Raw genomic sequence first — 17,899 nt, forward strand, 5'->3', positions numbered from 1 at the left:
CAGTTTTCCAATTTGTCTAAGTCCTGCTACAATCGCATTGCTTCCTCAGCACTACCTACCCCTCCACCTATCTTCATATCATCCGCAAACTTTGCCACAAAGCCATCAATTCCATTATCCAAATCATTGACAAACAATGTGAAAAGTAGCGGTTCCAATACTGACCCCTGAGGAACACCACTAGTCATCGGCAGCCAACCAGAAATGTCCCCTTTATTCCCACTCACTGCTTCCTGCCTGTTAGCCATTCCTCTATCCATGCCAGTATCTTTCTTGTAATGCCACAGGACTTTATCTTGTTCAGCAGGCTCATGTAAGGCACCTTATCAAATGCCTTCTGAAAATCTAAGTAAATGACGTCCACTGCCTCTCCTTTGTTTCATTTCATTCCAGATGTTTGAGCAAATATGTCAGATCAATATGTATTGACAGCATGACAAGGCCTATCTTTTAAACACCTGGCTTTTGATTTCATTGTTTTGCCCTAAAACCTGAGGGATGTTTGCCATTCCTGAGAATGGTGAGGGTGAGAGCCATTCTAAATGAGGAAGGGTATGAGCATTTTCACTAACAAGGACTTCTCTTGTTGAATCGTACTGATGTAGATTTCAATTCTGGTCATGAACCTCAACGACTCAAAGTACATTTATTATCAAAGTATGTATGCAGTATACAGCCCTGAGATTTGTCTTTCCCGCAGACTGTCATAAAACAGGGAAGAACCATGGAACCGAGCCGTTCAAAGAAAAACATCAAACATCAAACCCTCTTCCCCCCCATGCACAAAAAAATCGTGCAAACGGCAACAAAAAAAATGAGCAAAATCACAGAAGATAAAACATATTTCAGTTCAGTTCAGCTCAGTGTTCATTATCTGTAGGTGCTCTGATTCAAAAATCACCCAAAAGTAGTAACAAAAGAGAGCGACCTGATCTAAAACACATCATAAACCTGAATTAGATTCCAAATCTCCAAACCGTATTGATTAAACCTTGCTCCAGCACCATCTGTCAAATCTCACCATCAGAATGTAGATAACAGGCTCTAACAGTAGCAGCACCATATCTGAGATAAAACTATGATGTAAAAGAAGTTCAAAGAATTGCATGTAAAGCTAACGTCCTTTTTTTCTCTCTCTCCAAATAAGCTACCTGATCTGGTGCCGATTTCCAACAGTTACTCTTATTTTGGCTGTCCGTCAATTCCAGTATTTTATGTATTACAATTGTTTTTTTTTTCTTTCCATTATTCTCTGTTGTCTCCTTGTAGACAGGTTAGCAATAATGAACAAGATTTCACTGCCTTCCCTCCCTCGGTTCCTCTACTGCTCCCACTTTGACATTCACTCTCAGCCTTCGCCATCTCACAGGTCTTCTCTTTATTCTCTCCACCCCTTTCACTTCTCTGAATTTAAAACATTTAGTTCCTAATTTTTGCCATTTCTGATTTTAAAAAAAGTATTTGACCTGAAACCAGCACTGTCTTTCTCTCTCTTCAGAAACTGCATGACCTGCTGAATATTTGCACCAATTTCTGTTTTTACACTCATTAAAATGTTTTCTTGTGATTAATATATCCTATTGAGATTATCTGTGATAGGCAATCATTACAATTTGTGCATCTTTCATGTGAAACTATCTTCTGTAATACTTTTACAAAGGATGAGATCTCCCATCTCCCTTCCCCCAATGATTTCCCACATTCCCGTATATCAATACACTGAATGGCAAAAAAAAAATGAGAGGAGTGAAGATGGTAACCAGAATGGGTCATTGTCCATGTCAGAGATTGACAGTATGAGGGGTGAGCAAAATAGGTTACAGGGATAAGTGAGACACTGTGGTATTAGTACTTTGCGCAATGCTCCAAAAATTGTGGTGACACAGTAGTGTAACAGTTAGCATGAGGCTCTTACAATTTGGGACGTCTGAGTTCGGGGTTCAATTCCTCTGTCCTCTGTAAGAAAGTTTATATGGTCTTCCTGTATACACGTGGGTTTCCTCCGGGTGCTCTGGTTTCCTTCAACAGTCCAAAGACATCCCTGTTAGTAGGTTAATTGGACATTGTAATTTGTCCTGTGATTAGGCTAGGGTTAAATCAGTGAGTTGCTGGGTAGCACGTCTGTTGCCCAGAAGGGCCTGTCCCATGTTGTATCTCTAAACAAATAAATAAATAAGGAACTTTATCTGGCCTCGAGTTCAAAGTTCAAAGTAAATTTATTATTGAAGCACATGTACTGTATGTTACAATATATTGCCTTGAGATTTATTGCCGTGCAGGTATTTACAGGAATAAAAAAAAATGCAATAGCAGAAAAGAAATACACTAGAATTTAATGAAAAATAAACAAAGACTGACAAACACCAACGGGCAAAAAGAAATCAAACTATGCAAATGAAAGTAGTACTGAGAACATGAGTAAATTGTAGAACCAGTTCAGAGCAATGATGAGTCTGATGGTCGTAGGGTAATATCTATTCCTGAACCTCGTGGTTTGGGACCTGAGGCTTCTGCACCACTTACCTGATGGTAGCAGCGAGAAGAGAACGTGGACTGGATGGTGGGTTCCTTGATGATGGATGCCGCTTTCTTGTGACAGTGCTCCATGTAAGTGTACTCAGTGGTTGGGGGAGCTTTGCCTGTGGTGGCCTTGTCTCTGTCCACTACTTTCTGTAGCCTTTTCTGTTTCTGGGCATCAGTGTTTTTGTACCAGGTTGTGATGCAACCAGTTAGGATACTCTCCACTGTGTAATAGATGCTGCTGATGTCTGCATCTTCATTATCCAGGCGTCCCAGAGCTGACTGAATAGCTAATGAAATGCCTCTTGCTGTTAACCTGTTGTGACGGGAGGCAAATTGGAGCAGATTTGTATCACTTCTCAGACAGGATTGATATGCTTCACAACAAACCTCTCAAAGAACTTCTTCACGGTGGGTGCCACTGAATGATAGTCGTTGAGGCAGGATACCACACATTTATTGAGTACTGGGATGATTGAAGCCTGCTTGAAGCAAGTGGCTACCTCAGACAAGCAACATGTTACCAGCTTGATGTCATCACTGAACAGACTATTACAGTACCTTCTGTGGACAGGGTTGCTACCCAGGGGAAGTCCAGTATGTGGCTCCTCAAAAGTAAATCTGTGTGGATAGGAAATAACATTTCCACCTGGCTGACAATCAATGGGTGTGTGCTTAGCCTACTGCTCCACTCTCTCTACACCCATGTCTGTGTGGTTAGACACAGCCCAAAGGCCACCTATAAACTTGCTGAATTTCAGATGGTGACATGAGGGTGTACAGGAGCAAGATACATCAGAGAGTTGAATGGTGTCACTACAACAACCTTGGACTTAACACCAGTAAGACTAAAGAACTGATTGTGGACTTCAAGAAGGGTAAGATGAGGAAACGTACACCAATCTTCACGGAAGGATCAGAAGTGGAAAAAGTGAGCAATTTCAAGTTCCTGGGCGTCAATATCTCTGAGGATCTAACCTGACCCAACATATTGATGCAGCTATAAAGAAAGCACGACAGCGGCGATATTATATTTCATTAGGAGTTTACAGAGAAATGGCATTATTGTTCATTTATGTACTATTTGCTTTTGATTTACCGTACTACAAACAATTCTCAAGATGATGGCAACATTTAAATATGTTCTCTTATACTGCATTTCCCAAATTTAACTGTGCTGGGATAAATCACAAGTGGCATTGCTGACATCGTGGTGGTACTTTACTGCTTTATTCATAAAGGTCGTCAATATGATTTTGAATATGATCAACCCAAGACTGTACTGTGGTAAACAGTGAGTGATGCTTTTCATTAAAAATGACTTTATCGCTGTAGAGGAGTGCACGACTGTGAATTAATTTGATTTATTCCATACAGTGTCTGTTATGTTAATAAGAAATTAATTTATGTCTCTGAGCTTTACTGTGTTATGTAGTTTGCTCTTGTACGTATGACAACATTTGAGACAGGGACTCCTATGAGAGACTGAGGAAAACGAATAACGTGGCAAGGTGAAGTGAAAACTTTGGCCGCTAGGGCAAATAAGGAACCAAAAGCCATTAGCATTATTGTACAGTGAGATAGGATTTATTAATGACCACAAAAACACCTTGAGGTTGCAGCAATTGTAATATAATTGAATTTTATGTTCATTTTGAGGTTAAGAAGAGTGGGTCCAGTCTGTACTAGAGTGGATTTAAATAGACAACTGAGTGGTATTTCAAGTTTAAATAAGAATTAAGGTTAGGGTTATGAGCACATTACAGCAGAGCTAGATAACATGAAATAAAAGATTAAGGGATCAGTCAGTCGTGAAGCAATAGTGGCCTTTTAAGTGAATACACAGACACTGTCCAACAAGAAGCAAAATATCCAAGTGGACCCACCATAAGTGTAATATAAAACTCAAGGAAATAAACTTCTGGCAAGAAAATTGAATCAGAAACATATTACCAAAATAGCCAGATCAAAAATCTCAGAGATGCTGAGGGATATGGGTGCAGCAGGTTACCAAGGAAGCTAGGAAAATATTGTTAATTGCTAAAGAAATGGAAGAAAAGAACACATAGATTAGACTTTTATACAGAGCATTGGTGAGGCAACATCTGGACTTCTGTGTACGAAATTGGTTACTTAAGGAAGGATAATAATGTATTGGAAAGAGTTCTGGAAAAACTTACAAGAATGGTTATCTTATGGGGAAATGTTGGATACGCTGGGGCTGTTTGTCTGGTGTTCTGATGAGTTAGAAGGGACTTAATTGAAACATGTGAGATTCAATGATGTCCTTATAGCTTGAAAATGGAGAGCATGATTTCTCTGTGGGCAAATCTAGAACTAGGGTCATGCTTTAGAAAATTGGAGCTTAAGAAAGATGAGGTAATTTTTTTTCCTTTAGCTAGCCATGAATCTTTGGCTGATGGAAGCAGGTTGTTTGATTATTTTTAAGGCAGACACATTTTTGATGAGCAAGAGGGTAAACGGTTACTGGAAAAAGACCCGAAATGTGAAGCTGAAGTTACAATCAAATTTCAGTGCTTGAGATGCCATTCCCTTCTCTCTGTAATTAAAAAAAAAAGCTGAATTCTTTCCTGTGTGTGTGCACAGAGCTCAGTGATCTCTGTGCTGCCAGGGCCATGTGATATGAATATATAGTTGCTGCGTGGAAAGATCTAGTGACCAGGAAGCTAAGCGTCAGCATTACCTGTACTGTACCTCGACAGAAAGAGAGAGAGATCCACGCATGAGGGCATTTTCAGATGACATTCTGGAAAAATGCTACATATGGTTTACTGTGTTATGTAGTTTGCTCTTGTATGTATGACAACATTTGAGACAGGGACTCCTATGAGAGACTGAGGAAAACGAATAACGTGGCAAGGTGAAGTACATATGCTACACTGATGGTTTTTGGAAACCTCTAAATTAGGGTTTCCCAATCTGGTGTCCATGGACCCTTCGGTTAATAGTAAGCATTTTTGACATAAAAATTGTTGGGAACCCCTGCTCTAGATGAACTGTTTGTAGACAGATACGTCTTGGCTTCCTGTCTGACAGTCCTTGTCCATCCCAGCCACACCTATCATGAAGCCTCTAGGTGCGTAGACTTAGCATTAAGATGCCCATTAAATGAATACTTTATTACCTTCATGCTTGGTGCAAGCACTCTGTCGTACTTGGTGGAGCTTGTGTAGTGTTTGAGCAGTTTGCAGTGCGTTCTGAGGCTGTCCATTGAGCTCCTCCAATGTCAGGAGAGCATCACTTTGAGTAGCAAGAAAAGTAAAAATGTAGTGTGATAAATTATTAGTTCAATTAGACTGTTGGGTGGAGCTGTGATTTGGACGAGGCTGTTGGTGGAGCTGGGATTTGGACGAGGCTGTTGGAGCTGGGATTTGGACGAGGCTGTTGGAGCTGGGATTTGGATGAGGCTGTTGGAGCTGGGATTTGGATGAGGCTGTTGGTGGAGCTGGGATTTGGATGAGGCTGTTGGTGGAGCTGGGATTTAGATGAGGCTATTGCGTGGAGCTGGAATTTGGATGTGGCTGTTGGTGGAGCTGGGATTTGGATGAGGCTGTTGGAGCTGGGATTTGGATGAGGCTGTTGGAGCTGGGATTTGGATGAGGCTGTTGGTGGAGCTGGGATTTGGATGAGGCTGTTGGTGGAGCTGGGATTTAGATGTGGCTGTTGCATGGAGCTGAGAGTTCAATTTTTTCTGTATGGAGAGAAACATGAATTTCAAATTTAGTTGTCCAGTGCAATGAAGAATTTGATGCCAAAATAATTGCTAGCATGATTTATACTAGATATTGTGTGTTTGCTTTTGAAGAGGAGAACACGAGCATTAAAATACATTATAATGTTTTGTAACATTTACTTTCACATTTCAGTGTTTTCAGATCATGTGCTGAAAGAAATTCTAATTTCCCTTTAGTACTTTTGCCAATTATTCTAAGCCTGTTAATGGCGCATTAACAAATAACTTAAATTTCCTTTTTAAGTTTGAAGGGAAAATTGGGTTGGAAAGTTAATAATATGCTACCTCTTTCTGACCTGCTAAGGAAAAGCTGTTTCCACATCTGTCGTGTGATTCAGTAGATGCTCCTGGTTGTTCTTTTTCCTTGCCATATAAAGGGCATACAGGAGTGAAATATACTGGCTAGTTGAATGGTGCCACAGCAACAAACTTGACCAAAGAGCTGTTTGTGGACTTCAGAAAGGGTGGGACGAGGGAACATGAATCAATCCTTGTAGAGGGATCAGAAGTGGAGAGAGTGATTTCAAGTTCCAGGGTGTCAAAATCTCTGAGAACTGAACCTGAACGCAATATATCGATGCAGAAGCCAAGACAGCAGTTATATTTTATTAGGAGTTTGATCAGATTTGATTAGTCAGCTGAAACAGTCAAATTTCTATAGATGTACCATGGAGAGCATTCTGACTGGCTGCACCATGATCTGGTATGTGGGGGTGGTGGGGGCACAGGATTGAAGGATGGTCAAATTAGTCAGCTCCATCATGGGTACTAGTCTCCGTAGTATCCAAGTCTTCAAGGAGCGGTGCCTGAGAAAGTTGGCATCCATTATTAAGGAACCCTATCACCCAGGACATGCCCTCTTCTCTTTGTTACCATCAGGTAGGAGGTAGACAAGCCTGAAGGCACACACTCAGCGATTCAGGAACAGCTTCTTCCCCTCTGCCAACCGAATAGATGGACATTGAACCCGCGAACACGACTTCACTTGTTTATTATTTGTTTTTACACTATTTAAAATTTAAGTATTTAATATACATATACATACTTATTGTTATTTATTTATTTTCTATATTATCACGTATTGCATTGTACCGCTGCTGCTAAATTAACAAATTTCATGACATATGCTGGTTTTGATTCTTCTTCATGAATTATTCAACAATACCTTTGTAATGCAAAGTTCTCTGATATTTTTGAGAAGCTTCTAAACAATCTTTTCCTGCTTTGAAGACATTTCATAAGCCTTTTTTATATTATTCCAGTTGTCTTTTGAACCAAAGTTTATGAAACGCTTTTATTCCAATCTTGAATGCTGTGACCCAGGACTTCAGAGGCTGGGCTCAGTTTGCTGGCAGCTATTTAAGGGGAATCTAATAAAATTCCATGCTTAGCTCCTCATGCAATATTTTGCTCTCCTCGTTACTCATTCAAATATTGCCACTGCCCTGTGGCTGACATGATTTGATGATGTTATGTCATCAGTACTGTAAACCTGTTTCCCATAGCTGTCTCACATCGTGAACATCAATTGTAAATGCTTTACTGAATAAAACCTTATGAATTTATCAATGACAAATTCCAGAAAAAAAAAGCAAGACCATAAAATAAACTCGGTGGCCACTTTATCAGGTGCACCTGTACTCCTGTGTCAGTCAGTCGGTGGGTGCCATTCCAAATCCGGGGTTGATGGCTATGCACCTCCATCTTCTTCGATCTTGCGCTCTTTTTCTGGTCTCAGCGTAACTCAAGAAATTCAGAATTTGAAGAAAATACGAAGTTTAAATTGGTGACAGAATAAATAAGGAGGTATCTTAAGTCTGTAGTTTCAGTGCAAATCTATAGGGAAAATAACAGCTGAATTCCTTTATTAATTCATCATACCCTGTCTTGGATCAGAATGCAGTGGCTTGATGGTACCAACTGCAAGGCTGTTTGCATTCATCATTTTTACTCTGGGGAAGAGGTTCCCAACTCTTTCTATGCCATGGGCCAATGCTGTTATGCAAGGGGTCCATGGATCCCTACTGAGAACCCCTTCTCAAGGAAATTAACAACAGTTCCAGGCTTTAAGGCATTTGGAGTTTTGTCAGAGCTGGTGTTAGTGACTCAGTGCGCTTCACATACCGTTCTGATTTCTGCTTGTGATGTGCTGTCCCATAATTACTGCTGAGCAAACTATCTGGCCATAAAATAAACCAATTTTGTGCAAAGCAATTTCCTCCTTTGAAACCGACAAAATATAGGGGAATTCAAGCTATTTTCTCTCATAGTTTGGCTCCTACTTTAATCGTTTAAGTATGTTCTAATCTCTTTTCACACTCTAATGTTTAGATAGCTAATTACAATTGCACCCTGTCGCATTGCTTGTGTGAATTCTTTGATGTAATTGGTTCCTCAAGGCCTGGTGCCAGGCAAAAGACCTCTTCCTTAATGTCAACAAGACGAAAGGGATGGTTATCAACTTCAGGAGATCTCATATCACTCACCCCTCCCCCCCCCCCATCCCCTTTACATCAGCGACTCAGCGGCAGAACTGCACGCAGTTTCAAACTCCTGGGAGTACATGTCCCAGAACACATCCTACACAGCTCACCGACACTGATATACTCTGAGGTGGCTGGAGAGAGCTGGACATTGCACGTCCATACTCACCTCATTCACGCGATGCACATCACAGCTTGGTACAGAAACTACACTGCGGCATTCCAGAAGGTTCTACCACGGATAGTCAAAACTGCCCAACGCATCACTGGCACCATCCTACCTGCCTTTGTGGACACGCATACAGAAAGGTACCGGAAAAGTGCCAGTAACGTCATGAAGGATCCCACACACCCTGCTCGTGGACTGTTTGTCCCACTCCCTTCAGGAAGGAGGCTGTGTATCATCCATGCCAGGATCACCAGACTCAGAAACAGTTCCTTCCCCCAAGCAGTAAGGCTGATCAACACCCCCATCCACCAACTCCACCACTGTGTTATTATTTCCCGTCAGTCATTTTATTGTGTGTTTTTGTTATTGTGTTCTTTATCTTACAGGGGGTTTTTTGTGCAGCATTAGATCTGGAGTAACAATCATTTCATTCTCCTTACACTTGTGTACAGGAGATGACAAACAATCGTGAAAAAACACATCTCCATGGCGGGATGCCAGAAACCCCTCGAAACTGACACCACACTGTGGCGGGCTTTGGGGAAAAGTTCAGAGGCTGAAAATGCAAGAACCTTGTGGAAGCTTTTATTGAATGTCAGCAGCAATACATTGTTAACTGTAAAATCTGGGTCAATGTACTATTTCCTTCATTCATGTCTGTTTATTTTGCCTTTGCCCCTCTTGACTTTTACATTTTACTTTCTGAAGCAGTTATTTTTTTTGAAATTTAATCTGTAACAGATGGAGTATAAAGGCAGGAATGAGTAACCTGGTCCCAATTCAATGCCAATAATTCATTGGAAGGATTGTGCGAGATTCTGTCAGCTCCTTGCAAATACGTACATTTCTATCAAAGATGAGGTTAAAGACTCTCATTGCTGGAAAAACAGTCCTATGTATTATATATCCATTATAGCTGACAGTTCTAGGTTGCATCTGAGCTTTCAGATCAGCATCAGAAATTGAGGGATTTGCTTTCTGTGTTTCTGTGAAAATTTTCCCTGAATTCTTCAATGAAATATTTATGTGGATTTCCTCTGTGGAATGTGTTTTATTGATTTGCTTAATGGAATATTTTTCTGGAATTTGTTGTTGACATATTCATAAGGTTACATGAATCAGGTTTTCCATATTCTGTTTCTGAAATAACTAACTGGGTTCAGAAAAAGGCCATGCTGCATTAGCATTAGTACAAATTAATGGTCAATGATAATTAATGTTCACATCAGCCCTGGTATTCCAAAATCATCCAGATTCGCACTGAGCACTTGCAACATCTGGCTGGAATTGGGTGTGGGGCCCTCAATAATCAGAAACATAGCTTTACTATTTAAACTTCTCCAATCCAGGTCAGTTGGACAAATTAATAAAATGTAAATGCTTAACCTTTCTGCTAGCACAAAATATGCTTGATACATTGAAGCATAGTTGTCTGTTGTAATTTAATAATACAATAGCAAATATATAAACCACCATCAAATCATAGCAACACACATCAAAGTTGCTGGTGAACGCAGCAGGCCAGGCAGCATCTGTGGGAAGAGGTACAGTCGACGTTTCAGGCCGAGACCCTTCGTCAGGACTAACTGAAGGAAGAGTGAGCAAGGGATTTGAAAGTTGGAGGGGGAGGGGGAGATCCAAAATGATAAGAGAAGACAGGAGGGGGAAGGATAGAGCCAAGAGCTGAACAGGTGATTGGCAATAGGGGATACGAGAGGATCATAGGACAGGAGGTCCGGGAAGAAAGACAAGGGGGGGGGAAATCAAATCATAGGATGTGATTACACTGAGAAATTAGAAACATAGAAAACTTACAGCGCAATACAGGCCTTTCGGCCCTCAAAGTTGTGCCGAACATGACCCTATCTTAGAAATTACTATGCTTACCAATAGCCCTCTATTTTTCTAAGCTCCATGTACCTATCCAAAAGTCTCTTAAAAGACCCTATCGTATCCGCCTCCACCACCATTGCCGGCAGCCCATTCCATGCCCACTCCCTGATTAAAAAACTTACCCTGACATCTCCTCTATACCTACTCCCCAGCACCTTAAACCTGTGTTCTCTTGTGGCAACCATTTCAGCCCTGGGAAAAAGCCTCTGACTATCCACATGATCAATGCCTCCCGTCATCTTATATACCACTATCAGGTCGCCTCTCATCCTCCGTCGCTCCAAGGAGAAAAGGCCGAGTTCACTCAACCTGTTTTCATAAGGCATGCTCCCCAATCCAGGCAACATCCTTGTAAATCTCCTCTGCACCTTTTCTATGGTTTCCACATCCTTCCTGTAGTGAGGCAACCAGAATTGAACACAGTACTGCAAGTGGGGTCTGACCAGGGTCCTATACAGCTGCAACATTACCTCTTGGCTGCTAAATTCAATTCCACGATTGATGAAGGCCAGAACAAACTATGCCATCTTAACCACAGCATCAAACTGCGCAGCTGCTTTGAGCGTCCTATGGACCCGGACCCCAAGGTCCCTCTGATCCTCCACACTGTCAAGAGACTTACCATTAATACAATATTCTGCCATGACCTACCAAATTGCAGAGGAGGTTCACCAAGATGTTGCCTGGATTGAGGACTTTAGCTATGGAGAGGCTGGGCTTCTTTTCCGTGGAGTGAAGGAAGTGTAGGTGTGACCTGGTTGAAGTACGGCAGATTATGAAAGGCATAGATAGTGTAGATTTTTGTACAGAATTGTCGATATCCTGAATGCAGTAGAAGAGGAGTCTGTGGAATCAGATCCAATTACTATGTTTAAAAGATATTTGGACGGGCATTTAAATACACAAAGCAGAGAAAGACAGACTCCTAAAATGGGCAAATTGGATTGCTACAGATGGGCAAAAAGATCAGCATGGATATGGTGAGCTGCTGTACAAATCCATCATGCTGCGATTGTTAAATTAATTCTGAATATTTGATTTAAAATTTCCAGTTCTATGGATGGGTCTGATTTCAAGTATGATTTACTTGTTGTAAAGCATTATGACAGATTATGAAAGAAACTTGATTAGTGATGGTCAAATATGTACTTGAAATTCATCGATCAGATATGGGTCCCATTCTTGTCTCTCATCAGGCTGCCAACTGCTTCCTTCTGAGGTAAAAACCAACCAATCTCACAGCAGGCTAAGACACAAAGACAAACTAGCACAGATCCTTCAGAAGGATTGTGGAATTTTGGCTAAGTTCTCTGCAGTCTGACAGCAGATCTGCACATTGTGTCTTCAAGTCTTCCCGGGCACTATGGAAAACAGATTTTATTACATAAATGAAAAATTGGCTTTTGCTTGTCTACTGGAATCCAAATTAAAAGAGAACAGAAAAGCAGTTACTGAGTGTTTTTCAAGACATTGTTGTTGGACATAAAACGTTGAAAATGGAAGTCAGGCTGACAGTGCTGGGAAAGGCATGTTTGCCAAATCCTGAAGAGTAGATAACTAAGCACTGAAAAGATTATTTTTTGGAATTTCAGCAACTGTATAATAGATTACTGATTGTTTTCCAATACAACTTTCATAGTAAAATATAATGCATAGTATCGTTTCCCACTGTTCCAGAACTGACTTGGGAACAAATCAGCCTCAAACTTGATGAAGATACCCAAGGAAAAAAAAGGAAATTTTGAGAGCTGATAGTCATTGAGCAATTTCCAACATTTTTAATCCATATGATTGCTTTCCTGAATTATTTTAGATACTTTCTATAATTTTTATGCAAGTTTCATTATGAGTTTATGCAACCAAATTCGATTTGAATTTTGTATTGATATATTACAGTAGGAAATTGTTGCATTTTGGCTGAGGAGCATTTCAAAAGGACAGAACAATTCACCTTCTGTAGGATATGCATATGCATTTCACACTCAGAGTTGACCTAATTGTGCAAAGTTTAAAGGGACAGATTTCACTTCCCCTTTATTCTGTTCCTCCTGGAATTTTGATGTTTTCTTTCATGGTTTGAACAAGCAAGATAAAGACAGATGAAAGGATTATTTATGTCTCTTTAATGTGGCAATTTCAATCGCAACAATTTGTTCCTTTGTGTAAAAGTAGGTACTTTACAGTCGTGTGTTCAAATAATAAATAGATATTGAGTCATAAAAAGGAAACATGAAAACTGATAAAAGTTAAGCCAAACACTTGGAATTTAGGGGCTAACTTAAAGGAGAGAGAGTGTGGGAAAGGGAGAGGGAGTTAGAGAGAGGGAGTGAGAGAGTGAGGAGAGAAAGAGGCATCTGCAGATGGAGCACCTCCACTCCATCTGTCAAAAGTAGAAGCTCTCATTACACAGTTGAATTCCGATTCCTGTTCTGACATGTTGATCCATGGCTTCCTCTTGTACCACAATGAAGCCACCCTCTGTGAAGGAGCAACATGTTATATTCTGTCAGGATAGCCTCCAACCAGATGGCATAAGTATGGATTTCTCCTTCCAGTAACATTTTCCTTCCCCCTCCCTCCTCCTTCTATTCTCTGAACCTAGAAACACAGAAAACCTACAGCACAATACAGGCCCTTCGGCCCACAAAGTTGTGCCGAACATGTCACTACCTTAGAAATTACTAGGCTTGCCCATAGCCCTCTGTTCTTCTAAGCTCCACGTACCTCTTAACTCGTACCTCTTCTCACCTGCCTATCAACTCCCTCGGGTGCCACTCGTTCTTCTCTTTCTCCTATGGTCCAATCTCCTCTCCTATCAGATTCCTTCCTCTCCAGTCCTTTATCTTTCTACCCACCTGGCTTCACCTATCACTTTCTAGCTATCCTCCTTCTGCTCCCTCGACCTTTTTATTCTGGTATCTTTCCTCTTCCTTTCCAGTCCTGCAGAAGAATCTCAGCCCAAAACGTTGACCATTTGTTTATCTTCATGGACGCTGCCTGACCTGCTGAGACCTCCAGCATCTTCTGTGTACGTTGATCTCCAGATAAAGTTATCCATGGGCACATAAAGCAGAATAGGCCAAACCTGGAGAAACATAACAATTTCAAGCTATACACATCAAAGTTGCTGGTGAACGCAGCAGGCCAGGCAGCATCTGTAGGAAGAGGTGCAGTCGACGTTTCAGGCCGAGACCCTTCGTCAGGACTAACTGAAGGAAGAGTGAGTAAGGGATTTGAAAGTTGGAGGGGGAGGGGGAGATCCAAAATGATAGGAGAAGACAGGAGGGGGAGGGATAGAGCCAAGAGCTGGACAGGTGATAGGCAAAAGGGGATACGAGAGGATCATGGGACAGGAGGTCCGGGAAGAAAGACAAGGGGGGCGGACCCAGAGGATGGGCAAGAGGTATATTCAGAGGGACAGAGGGAGAAAAAGAAGAGTGAGAGAAAGAATGTGTGCATAAAAATAAGTAACAGATGGGGTACGAGGGGGAGGTGGGGCCTTAGCGGAAGTTAGAGAAGTCGATGTTCATGCCATCAGGTTGGAGGCTACCCAGGCGGAATATAAGGTCTTGTTCCTCCAACCTGAGTGTGGCTTCATCTTTACAGTAGAGGAGGCCGTGGATAGACATGTCAGAATGGGAATGGGATGTGGAATTAAAATGTGTGGCCACTGGGAGATCCTGCTTTCTCTGGTGGACAGAGCATAGATGTTCAGCAAAGCGGTCTCCCAGTCTGCGTCGGGTCTCGCCAATATATAAAAGGCCACATCGGGAGCACCGGACGCAGTATATCACCCCAGTCGACTCACAGGTGAAGTGTTGCCTCACCTGGAAGGACTGTTTGGGGCCCTGAATGGTGGTAAGGGAGGAAGTGTAAGGGCATGTGTAGCACTTGTTTCGCTTACACGGATAAGTGCCAGGAGGGAGGTCAGTGGGGAGGGATGGGAGAGACGAATGGACAAGGGAGTTGCGTAGGGAGCGATCCCTGCGGAATGCAGAGAGAGGTGGGGAAGGAAAGATGCGCTTAGTGGTGGGATCCCGTTGGAGGTGGCGGAAGTTACAGAGAATAATATGTGGGACCCGGAGGCTGGTGGGTTGGTAGGTGAGGACCAGGGGAACCCTATTTGTAGTGGGGTAGCGGGAGGACACATTTGAATATGGCCATGAGAATTTAAAAATCGGGAGCCACTGTAGCTCAGCTGACACAAGGGTTTGGGAATATTGGAGGGACAGAATAGTTTTGGATGAAGACCAGACTCCAATTTATGGAGGTTAAAATATAGCAGATCAGCCAGTAAGTATTGTAGTGGTCAATTTCAGGAGGACTGAGAGCATAGATGAATGTTTTAGCAGTAGCTGAGTTGAGATCTGATATGATTACCATGATGAGTTATAATAATGAAGTGATCTGTGGTAATTAGCACAACATTGGATCAAATAAAAATGGTAGAAGAGAAGGTGTTTATCAACAGTAAGAAAAGATATTTAGTAATTTGCTATTGCAGTATATTATGGTAATTTTAGAACTACTAATTAGCTGAGGCACGTTCTTGTTTATTTTCAGGTGTTTACATATAACATATTAACTAACACCTCTTTCTCATCATCAGATTGTTTAACCAACCATGGGAGATGTTAAGATTTCTCAAACTACCACTCGTATTTCCAAAACAACTCTAACATTGGAAAGACCTCAAGGGGACAACTACCCACCTGAAGTGCCTGTATTCACATTGCCTCCAAGAAATGTTCGTATTCCCATCGGTGGAACAGCCAGATTCGATGGAAAGGTATGTCAGTCTGAGTTATGCTATTGGATTGGTACTTTTAGGTGAATGCACTGTGTTTGTGGCAGAGTCATAGAAAAAGTACAGCATAGAAACAGGCCCTTTGGCCCATCTAGTCCATGCTGAAACATTTTAAACAGCCTACTCCCATTGTCTCCATGCCCCTACCATTCAGGTACCTATCCAAAATTCTCTTAAACATTGAAATCAAACTTGCTTGTGCCATATATGTTGGCAGCTTATTCCACTCTCCCAGGAACCTCTGAATGAGGAAGTTTCCCCTCATGTTCCCCTGAAACTTTTTACCTTTCACCCTTAACCCATGACCTCTAGTTGTAGTCCCATGCAACCACAGTGGAAAAAGCCTGCTTGCAAATACCCCTCATAATTTTGTAGACCTCTATCAAATTTCCTCTCAGTCTTCTACCCTCTAAGGAATAAAGTCCAAACCTATTCAGTCTTTCCTGATAACCTAGGTCCTCCAGACTGGCAACATTGTTGTAAATTTTCTCTGTACTCTTTCAACCTTATTTTCATCTTTCCTGTAGATAGGTGACCACAACCACACACAATACTCTAAATTAGACTTCACCAACGTCTCATACAACTTCAACATAACATCCCATCTCCTGTACTCAATATTTTAGTTTATGAAGACCAGTGTGCCAAAAACTTCCCTTAAACCTTATTTTCCTGTGACATCACTTTCAATGAATATGGACCTGTATTCCCAGATCCCTTACTTGTACCACACTCTTCAGTGCCCTACTGTTCACTGTGTAGGATCTACCCTGGTTGGTCCTGCTGAAGTGCAAGGCCTCACACTTGTCTGCATTAAATTCCATCTGCCATTTTTCAGTCTATAAGATTGGGTAGACATGATCTCCCACACACAAAGCCATGCTGACTATCCTTAATCAATCCATGTTTATCCTAATACTTATATATCCGGTCCTTAGAATATCTTCCAATAACTGTCCACTACTGATGTCAGATTCACAGGCCTATAATTTCTTGATTTATGTTTAGAGCCTTTCTTAAACAGCAGAACAACACTGACAATCCTCCAATCCTTTGGTATCTGTACTGTCGCAAAGGATGATTTAAATGTCTCTGCTAGAGCCCTAGCAATTTCTGTGCTTGTCTCCTGTAGGGTCCAAGAGAACAACTTGTCAGGCACTGGGGATTTCTCCACCCTGATTTGCCTCAGGACAGCAAACATCTCCTCCTTTGTAATCTCTATAGGGTCCATGAAGTCAATGCTGCTTTGCCTCACTTCTATAGACTCAGTGTCTCCTTCACCTTGTCTGCTAGAGCAACTCCATGCCATCTGTTAACCCTCCTGATTTCTTTCTTAAGTGTTTTCTTACCTTTCTTATACTTCGTAAGCACCTCATTTGTTCCCAGTTGCCTGTACCTGCTATGCAGCGCCATTTATTCTTAACCAACGCCTCAATAACTCTTGAAAACCTAGATTCCCAACACTGACGAAGGGTCTCGGCCTGAAACGTCGACTGCACCTCTTCCTACAGACGCTGCCTGGCCTGCTGCGTTCACCAGCAACTTTGATGTGTGTTGTTTGAATTTCCAGCATCTGCAGAATTCCTGTTGTTTGCGTTTAAATTCCCAACACTTGTTACCTTTAACAAACACAAGAAAATCTGCAGATGCTGGAAATCCAAGCAACACACACAAAATGTTGGAGGAACTCAGCAGGCCAGGCAGCATCTATGGAAAATAGTACAGTCGAGGTTTTGGGTGGAAACGTCAACTGTACTTGTTATCTTTCCCTTTTATTCTGAAGGCCACATACAAGTCTTGTACTCGCAAAACTTCACATTTGAAGGCCTCTCCCTTACCAAGTACATGTTTGCCAGAAAACAGCCTGTCTCAATCCACACTTGCCAGATCATTTCTGATACCAAGGTGCACAAAGGGTGTCACTCAGGCAAGGCAAGGGCAATGGATGAGATGGGATGGAGTGGAGAAAAGAAAGATCTCCTGGAAAGAGCCGTGGGAGATGGGGACATTCAGAGCGAGCTTCACCATCAGGGCTGCCTATGATGTCTTGCCGTTTCCCATGAATCTCAGCCAGCGGTATGGAGAGGACCCCACATGCTCCCTCTGCCCGACTTCAGCAACACTAAAACACACTCTGGTGGTCTGCAAGACCAGCCTTACTCAAGGCCGATACACCTGGTGGCACAAGCAGGTGCTACGGTGTCTTGCAGCAGTGCTGGAAAGTCGGCGGATGAGCGTCAACGCTCTTCCTCCCCTTCATCCCGCTGGCCGTT

The 17,899-nt window shown here is 41.9% G+C and overlaps 1 protein-coding gene across 2 annotated transcripts in view; it reads left to right on the plus strand.

The window, feature by feature from the left end:
- The window catches only part of LOC140199600 (myosin light chain kinase, smooth muscle-like), a 356,925-nt gene that overhangs the window by 103,875 nt on the left and 235,151 nt on the right, over positions 1-17,899 (plus strand). For both annotated transcript variants that reach the window (XM_072261938.1, XM_072261940.1), the window contains exon 2: positions 15,429-15,608. In XM_072261938.1, the coding sequence (XP_072118039.1) occupies positions 15,444-15,608 (165 nt within the window). In that variant the 5' untranslated portion in view covers positions 15,429-15,443. The remainder of the gene's footprint in view (positions 1-15,428; positions 15,609-17,899) is intronic.

This window comes from Mobula birostris, chromosome 6 (assembly GCF_030028105.1).
Source record: "Mobula birostris isolate sMobBir1 chromosome 6, sMobBir1.hap1, whole genome shotgun sequence".
Classification (NCBI taxonomy): domain Eukaryota; kingdom Metazoa; phylum Chordata; class Chondrichthyes; order Myliobatiformes; family Myliobatidae; genus Mobula; species Mobula birostris.